Below are 9,804 nucleotides of genomic sequence, written 5' to 3' on the forward strand. Positions count from 1 at the left end.
TGAAGAAGGAATGAAGATAATGTCTTCAATTATTCTCATGTCTACCCGAAATCTTATACTAACCAGGGAGGCCTTTCAAAGCATCGCAACATAGGCAAGTGTCTTCAACTAGCACCGGTCCTTTCACCTACTCGCATACAATACACACATTCCTAATAAGAAAAATGTAACTCTCGAAGAACATCAATGGAGATTACAGATTAGGAGTGTATACCTGTTTAGCGGCCAAACGAGCATTCACTTTCACGATATCCTCAGAATCACCTTGCACATATTTACAGAAATAAACTTCACATATTTACAGAAATCATGATTTTCAGAATTAAACTTCACATATTTACAGAAATCGAGGTTTCACATATTTACAGAAATTGAGATTAAGAAGCTGACCTGATAAAGACTTGTAGAGTTCTCGATTTTAGACTTGTTGCAGAGTCAATTGATCAGGGATGGTGAATGATTGAACAAAGATGGACGACTGCAAGAGATGACCTGCGATTGAGCGTAAGATACAGCTACAAGGAATGACTGTCGACTAGAGATCCACCTACTTCTAAGCTCTAATCGATATTTTATTGTAAACTGGTAATGTGAGGGACGACTGGTCTTGACGAGAAGAAGAGAGTGACGAGAAGAATGGAGTTCAGGGGAGAAGAGAGTGTCGGCGTTTTTTTTGGCAAGAATGAATTAACAAAACCCTAAAAGAGACTAAGGTGAAAGTTCTTTTTATTTTTTTTAAAAAACAAATTTACCAAGTTATAATTTTTTTTAGAAAAATACGGCTACCCGACAGTACCAGTTCGGGTTAACGGCCGATTTTACGTTCCCGATAGTGGAGCCGAAACCGACAGGTATCCAACAGGTATCTGTTTTGTGAAAATGAAAATTGAAACCCATAAGTTTGATTTTTTTAGAGTATATATAATCAATATGAAACATATTTTACAACATTCAGATTAATCTTATAGCAACATAATAAAATCACAATGTATATTCGGAATAAAAAGACGGAACAAGAAGCTAAAATTCTTAAAAACAAACTGATTCAAAGTTGGCCTCAGTACATATTGGGACAGAGACAGTTGTGAATAGACGTGCCGACCTAGATCAACGAAACGGTGGTGGCGACATAGAGCGAAAGTTATTGAGGGCAATTACAACATGGAGAGCGAGGATCTGCAACAGTGGCATTGATCGAAGGTGCGACATCGATGATTAGAGGGTTTGTAGTTGTTAGGGCTTATAGGGTTGTTTGGTTTGGCATGACTGTCGTCTATGGGTGTTGTGGCTGCGGTGACAACAATAGAGGTAGTGGTCGTTAAGGTGGCTAATATGTTTCCTGTCTATAAGAAAATTATACTCAATCATCGATAAGTTTCCATGAAAAGAGTATACATGTCTACCAAAGGCTACAGTTCATCAAAATTTAATATACAACATACGAGACTCATTTATCAGTCTCAATCTCTCATGTGCTAGAGTTTAGTCTCTAATTAATATCGCTTGAAATATAAGATGATGTGTGTCTATCTGAGACTGAAATTCAATCCATGATAAGTGTCTTTCAAAATACTATCCGGGAAATATTCACCACTATGATTTATGGTATCAAGAACTCATTGATTACTATCAAATACTCCAATCTAGTCATTGATAAGTGTCCCTATAAAACTGAGGCATGCCAATTAGAGACTGAAATTCAGTCCCTAATAAACATCCTTCTAACTAGTATTTGTGATTAATTCATCATTCATTGATACATGATATGCATGACATGTTAATTCGGATCAGATACAAATACTTTATTCCATGATGAATGTCCATTTGAATGTAAAGTAATACATGTCTATTAGAGACTAAAATTTGGTCTCTAATAAGTTTCCCTCTAAAATCGTAATTGGCACAAATCTATCAGAAACTAAAACTCAGTCTCTAATAAGTTTCTTTAAAAATGAAAAACACCGCAAGTCTATCAAGGACTGAAATTCAGTCCCTAAGAGGTTTCTCTCCAAAGTAAAAACTGAGTATGTATATCAAAGACTGAAATTCAGTCCCTAATAAGATACCCTCCAAATGTAATTCAGTGCAAATATAAAAGGGACTGAATTTCAGTCACTAGTAGTTTTATTCAGTCTATAATGATTCACACATTGAAATCAGTCCCCAATAGTATGAAGGACTGATTAATCAATCCTAAATACATGGTATCTGAGACTGATTAATCAGTCTCTAAACTTTTAGTCACAGATGCCCATATTTCTTGTAGTGTCTTAGTTATCTAAAGAAATAGGAAACCAATTAGTTATCTAAACAAACATGACAACCCATTAGTTATCTAAATAAACGGGGTAACCTGTAAATTATCTAAAGAAATGGGGAACCCTTGTTAATTATCTAAATAAATGGGGCAACCCATTAGTTATCTAAAGAAACGAGACAACATGTTAGTTATCTAAAGATATTTACCATCATCTTCACTAACCCATTAGTAACCAAAATATCCACCATTATATTCTACAACATTATTGTGAGCTGTATGAACAACATTTAGGGGTATCCATCAGTTTAAATACAATGGAACTGGTACAACAACTATCCATTGGATGTTAGCTTTCGTCAACCGATCCAATCAAAATCATTCTATGCAATCGAACCACACTGATCCAATTGGATATTGAACTGGATCGATTCATCTATTGGATATATTCTATTAGGTACCTCTTACCCAACCAATTCTAATCCATTTTCTATCTAATTACAACCAAATATAATTATGATAATTAAAACTAAAACATCACACAATTACATTGAATAAGACTAACAAACGACATTTCAAGTCTTCAACTTCAAAGACAAGGGTTCAAACATGCAAAATCATTAAGAAAATTGGTTTTATTTCTAATTTTATTTAATATTAATTGGATAATAATATTTGACGGTAATTAGATATTCAATTGGATGGACATTGGATCAGTTTGGTTTAGTTATCTATTGGATTTTTAGGGTGATCCAATAACCGATCCAATCCAATCAGATTTTGAAATTTCAAAAGTGATCAAATCCAATTGTAATCAATATCCAATCTAATTGGTCAGTTTATAATTGGATCTGTCAATTCCAATTCAACTGTTTAAGTTTTGTACACCCATAACGTTGCCATATATAACATCATCATCATCAATACACTTACATATTTTTGTAATTTTTAACAAAAGGCCAAACATATATGCATTCACCATTTTTTATTGTCACGAACCACCAAAACAAACAACGTCAATACTCATCTAAAAAGTTTGAAGCCATGCTTTTATCTCATAGAAATTATAGCAATATATTTGTGTTGAATATCTTAATATTACGAAAGTAGATCTTATAAAATAACCGTTGTTTCTTTCTCATAAATCTGTTGTATGTTAGATTTCACGATATGATTGTCAGATTTTTATGGATGTCAAATCTTGCGGTATGGATGACATAGTTGGCTTGTAGTATTTTTCATTTGATTTAAAAAAAAAATCATTTCATTTATTTTTAATATTTTAATTAATTCTTGTGTTCCTTGCCATCCTATCTAAATAAATCATTTACGCAAGCTAGTACTTTTAAAACTAAGTTATAAAAACATATAATTAATCAACATCAGTGTAAAACTATATAGTATATAACTTAAATAAATATTTTTTGTTAGAATATATATTAAAAAAATCAGTACACTTGCTACTATTTTAGTGTTCCATATAATCCGACTTTAGATGAGCCGTCCACACCTAATTAAGCCAAGAACATTTCCCAACAACTAACACCAACATATACGAGTGTTTGGTCACACCCTTGCTAAAGACTTCACATCACCATCCTCATTATATAGACATATGCATATGCACGTATACACATCTTAATCTTGCATCAAAACAAATGGGTGAAGAAGGGCAAGTGAAAGTATTAAAGGATAGTATTGAAAGAAGGTCGAGAGTGATGATGGTTGTGCCATTATTGAGGGTTGTGGCGTTGTTTGCCACTGCTACTGCTACAATTGTCATGGCTCTTAACAAAGAGGCACACACTTTTGTTGTTGCCACGGTTGGTAATACTCCCGTCAAACTCACCCTCACTGCCAAGTTCCAGCACAACCCTGCCAATGTGTAAGTCGTTAATGTGTTGTTGAAATTCAACAATTATATATATATATATATATATATATATATATATATATATATATATATATATATATATATATATATATGTTGATGAAATTATATAATCAGTTGGATTGTTTCTTTTATATATATTGGAACTGATATAATGTTTATAATTATATTCATACAGAATGTTTGTAATCGCTAATGGGGTGGCGACTCTTCACAGTCTCTTGATGCTATCACTCTGTTTTGTTAGCAACAAATATGATTTGAAGGGCTTGCGCTCTGTAACTGTCGCTACATTGGACATGGTATCTCACTGTCTACCCCTGATTATATATGCTATATAATTTAAGATGGTTGAATATCATTTAACTGATTTACTTTTCTATATTTTTACTTTTAGTTTTTTTAAAGAAGATTAGTTTACTGAAACTTATTATTTTTATTGTTTAAAGAAAGTGTGTATATTATTATAAAAAAAAAATCAACATTATTGTATTTAATGAAGAATAAAACACGAATGGAGTAACTGTTTATTTATTAGGTTTTTATTTTTTTTCGGTCAGCATTATAATTTATATTAATATATATGAAAAGAGAAAAAATGTTCATTTCGTTATGATTATTTCCTATAAACCAAATGAGAAATTTCTAAACTTAATTAACAGTAATAAAATATGTTAAATGTGTTGAAAAGGTTAGCGTATGAAACCTAATCGAATGTTAAATAATATAAACTAGATGTGAGACCCGTATATTACACGAGTTTATTAAAAATAAAAATTTAATATCAATATAAAACATGAAATATTTTATAAAGTAATACTTTACATAATAGAATGTAATCTTTTGGAACATTTGCTAAAAATTTAAATCGTTTGAAGTATTTATAAGAATTTATTATCAAATTAATATGATGATTTTATTTCCTTATAGAACCCATTACAAGTTTATGAAATTTTATTTTAAAAAAATCGAAATCCCTAAAAAAAGACAAGAGAAAAATAAAAATTCTAAAACTCTCACAAAATGACAAGGGTGAAAATGAAGGAGGAGATGACATATAGCAAAAAAAAAATATTCATTTATTAGAGAGGATCATGTGTATTTTTCAAAAAAAAAAAAAGATTGTAATTTTAATAAATAATTAAAAAGATCATATTTAAGAGAGATTATTTATTAAATTTAATAAAAAGACAAGAGCTAAAAATGTTAGCGCATCAAAATAAACCAACCAATTGACTCATTTTAATTTCATATTCATTTTAGATGATGATTGCATTAGTATCTGGAGCAACTACTGCAACTGTTTTCATGGGCGAGCTAGCAAGACATGGAAACTCCCATGCTCGTTGGAATAAGATCTGCAACAATTTCGAACGATATTGTAACCAAGGATCTGGCGCTATAGCTGCCTCTTACATCGGGATCTTGTTCTTAATGATTGTCTTTGTGGTTAACATCTTTAGACGTGAACAATTGAACATCATTAAAAATTCTATGTGTGCATGATGGATATGATGTCATTGTTTATGAGTATGAGTTGTGTATTTATTGTTGAAAATGAATGTTCGTACCATTTACTACTTAAGGATTTCTTATGCTAATAGTTATTTTCGTTTTCTGGTTTTTCTTTGTTAAGTTGTGTTTTATTTAATTTGTACCATATATAAAATGTAACTAGAAAAAGAATCTTGAACTTCACCCCGGTTTAGATTTTATTTTATTTATTATTATTATTATTATTATTATTATTATTATTATTATTATTTTATCATGTTCTTTTTCGGTGGATCTTGGACTTCTTTCGTTGTCAGTGTCATAGACTGTGTTTTGTGATGTTGTTAGGATCGTATGTACGTGTTTGTTAAACTAGAAACATTTTATAGAAACAATGAACAAAAAATTTCATTTTAGCTGCCTACCGTTGAAATTTCCAGCTAGCCTTTTGGGATTTTAAGATTGATGTGTCTATCTCATTAGAATGTTAATTTATCAATTTTCTCTTATGTGATGTAACCTAGGAAAAGACGAAAAAACTAATTCATGTTTTCTTCTTTATCACTGTAACTTCACATAATAAGAAATTACTTACTAATTTCATTGTGTTGATTCCAATTGTAAACACAAAATCACATCAACCAATAAAACCTTAGTAGATATATAAAAAAGAAAATGTTAATCGTCAAATAATAAATTGATCAAGAAAATTAAAACAAAACAAGACAAACATTTAATTAGATCGACAGAGAAGGAGCAAGAATGCTAAGTTCTTCATTAATGGATTCAACATTGGAACTTTCTTCAGGTGTTCAACAGTTCAGCAAATGTTCATCATTTGAGATTACTAATAATGCATTATTATTATATTTTATTGTTTGCATGAATTCGTTTTCGTATTTTTAAAAGTATCTTATGTCTTGATGAGTTATCAGTTGTTTATTTCGTTATATTTTAAGATCAAACATAAAATAAAGAGAACATAATATGAATGTTTTGTGTAAGCAATTTAAAAGGTGGTTGATTGTTATAATGATGGACTTCTCAAAACCAATAAATTTCTAAGAAAAGTTAAAGTGATACTCTTTTTATAACTTAAATTCAGATTTCTAGTATTTTATTAACAGAAGTTTTCTATTGGTAATTCATTTTATAAGTGACAGTTTTAATAACAACTAGGGAAGATTCACTACTTTGCGGGGCTTGGAATGCATGTAATTATAAACTGTTTTGGTCATGGAGTGTGTACCATATGACCTGCAAGAAAGACCAGACAATGTTTATGCTTCACACTTAATGTACCACATAAACTGTAACAATTCATTTTTGGATAACTTTTTAATCTAGTGGTACATATTTTCCAATGACATAAATGTAGGAAAAAACAATGTACTTGCAATTCCTTTCTATTACAGCCTTTTACTTTCATTTTTTTTTCTTATTGAAACATTGTACTTCAAAAACTTTGACCAATAATAGGATTGTACTTTCAACTGCATTGTATTGGATCTGCAATGCCACTTCTAGAACTTCCAAGCCCTTCGCATGTGATATATATATATATATATATATATATATATATATATATATATATATATATATATATATATATATATATATATCTTCTAACATCAGGTACCCTTAGAAGTAAATATTCTTTCATATTAATATAATATTTAATAAATTTGAAATAGTACCTTGTTTGTAAAAAGATTCTTTTTTTTTTCTTCATGACTCCAGCAGTAAAACTATCAAGTTCAAGGCTTATTGTAAATAAATGAAAAAAAGTAAAAGTAATTTACACTTTCGGTCCTAAAAAGTTCTCTTATCAATATCTGGGATCCAAAGTGTAAAAATCAAGTATAATCTCATTTTCGTCATCTCCTCATCCACCACATACTACAGAACCAATAGTGCCCTCTCACGAAACATCGTAGTGATCTCATCCACCATCTCAGTAGTCTGGCGAAGATCCTGAAACTCTCGTGCCAACGGCTGCACCTCAATTAGTGGTGCGAACTGAACCCTGAATCTAGTCATAAAATTATCCCATGTCATCGAATCAACAACATCATCACCAACTACACGCCCAAACTCCTCCCACGAGTCTCAAGCTCTGTCTTTCAGAAGACATGAAGCAAGTGATCTTTCCCCTCTCGTGACAACTGCTGGTGCGAAAGGTGTTAGCAACATCCGTTAACCACCTCCTGCTCGCTATCGGGTCCTTCATCCTATGGTATTCTGGAGCTCCACATGCTCGGAACTCCGTGTGCGTCAATGAATGCCCCCCAATCAAGGCCACCATCTCAGAATAGAAGGAGCCCAAATGCTCCTCCAACACCTCCATGATACCCTCCTTGATCGTACCAAAGATCACATGAGTCTGCTCAAGAACGTTGCAGGTATTCTCAAAAGAAATGAATTCCCGCATCCGATCATCCAACTGCCCTACTCTAGAACTCGAGCCATCACTAGAACTACCAACCGGTCTGCCTTGAAGAGTCACCATACTGAAAATAGATCATATAAATTGTAACATTCGGACTCCCAGGTATATTATTTATATATTTATTTTTGGGGTTTATTGAGTAACTCGGCGAGTTGGTGCCTCAACTTGTCGAGTAGAGTCGTGATTGGCCGCGGGGTTAAGTGGTCAACTCGACGAGGCAGAGAGTCGACTCGCCGAGTTGGCGATGTGAGATGAAACCATAAATCCTCGGGTTTGGGCCTATTTAAGGGAACTTATGTTCTCATTTGCGCCTCACCAGTTGCCTAACCTCCCTGTGTGAAACCCTAAACGAGTATAGTGAGCTAAGAGAGTCTCAAAACTAATCTTGAGGAATTTTAGTTCATATTTTGAGGAGAAGAGGAGTTTGTCCAACAAGGAACAATGCGGAACTGTGGGATCCAGGGCCAATTCGTCCAAAGCTTCAAGTGGAAGGTAAAAAGCATGTACCTTTCTCATTTATTTGGTTAGATCTCATGGTTATGGAAGATTAGGGTTTCTACCACCTTTTGATTTGGAACTTCGAGCATACTGAGTTATCATGACGTTTAGACCTCAGATCTAGACCTTGTGAGATCCCTAAAGTCCAAAGGTCCCAACTTTATTCATCCATATGACGGTTGTTGTGCTTAACACCTTGTGAGAACATGTATTGGTATTTTGGAGCAAAAGTACCATGCATAAACGTAAAGATCGAAGCTTTACGTAACAATTGAGTCTTGGGATGCTAGCTCTAGTGTTTGGAGTGATAGATCTACTTTAAAATGTCTAAATGAGAAATCATATTAAAGGGACTCGCCGAGTCTATGAACTAACTCAGCGAGTCAGTTAGGGTTTGTCCTGATGAGCTTGATCATGCGATAACTCACCGAGTTGGAGGTCAACTCGACGAGTTGAGCTGGACTTTCATGAGACTTCTGAGGAATACGAATGGACTCGACGAGTCACATAGATGTACTCAGCGAGTCGAGTCAAACATGGACTGTTTACCCGGGCGTTGACTTCTGTTGACTTTAGGATTTTGGTCAATATAGGGTTAAGAGAGCCATGGAGGGGTAAAATGGTCTTTTACCGATTCCAAGAGTTTGAGATAAAGAGAATAGCCTTGATTTATTTGGAATTATGAATAGAGTATTAATTAGAGATAATTATCCTATATGTTAGGCGAAGGCTAGTTCGAGATTCGTTGTACGAGATTATTACTGGCTTGTTTACGAGGTGAGTCTTCTCACTATACTTACGTTGAATGGTAGCCTATGTGTGACCGGAGGGTCTTATTTGCTTATACTGTGTATTGAGATATCTTGTTTTATGTTATTGTGATATATGTTGAGTATTACTCTGACTTTACTGAGTTAGGATTAGAGGGTCCACCCGAGTTGTGGGACCGGAGAGGCCCACTGAGACACATTGACTAGAGGGTCATATTTGAGTATATCCATGAGGCTAATGAGTTATGTGTGGTATTTGGGGAACTCACTAAGCTTTGTGCTTACTGTGTTATGTGTTACGTGTTTCAGGTACTTCTTAGGATCATGAGAAGACGTCGGCTTGATAGTACACACTGGAGCGAGAGCGTATTTATGATTCTGGGATAGTGATTTTTACTTTGTGGATTTTGATGATAAATGAGAATACTTTGGTTTTTGGGAAAAT

At 33.1% G+C, this 9,804-nt stretch overlaps 1 protein-coding gene across 1 annotated transcript; it reads left to right on the forward strand.

Moving 5' to 3' along the window:
• Nucleotides 1–3,887: 3,887 nt before the first annotated feature.
• LOC111893741 (CASP-like protein 1B1) lies at nt 3,888–5,846 on the forward strand. Its single transcript, XM_023889819.3, has 3 exons — nt 3,888–4,142; nt 4,327–4,450; nt 5,412–5,846. The coding sequence occupies exons 1-3, from the start codon at nt 3,916–3,918 to the stop codon at nt 5,652–5,654; spliced, it is 594 nt and encodes a 197-aa protein (XP_023745587.1). The 5' UTR covers nt 3,888–3,915; the 3' UTR covers nt 5,655–5,846.
• The last annotated feature ends 3,958 nt before the right edge of the window (nt 5,847–9,804 follow it).

This window comes from Lactuca sativa, chromosome 1 (genome assembly GCF_002870075.4).
Source record: "Lactuca sativa cultivar Salinas chromosome 1, Lsat_Salinas_v11, whole genome shotgun sequence".
NCBI classification, from domain to species: domain Eukaryota; kingdom Viridiplantae; phylum Streptophyta; class Magnoliopsida; order Asterales; family Asteraceae; genus Lactuca; species Lactuca sativa.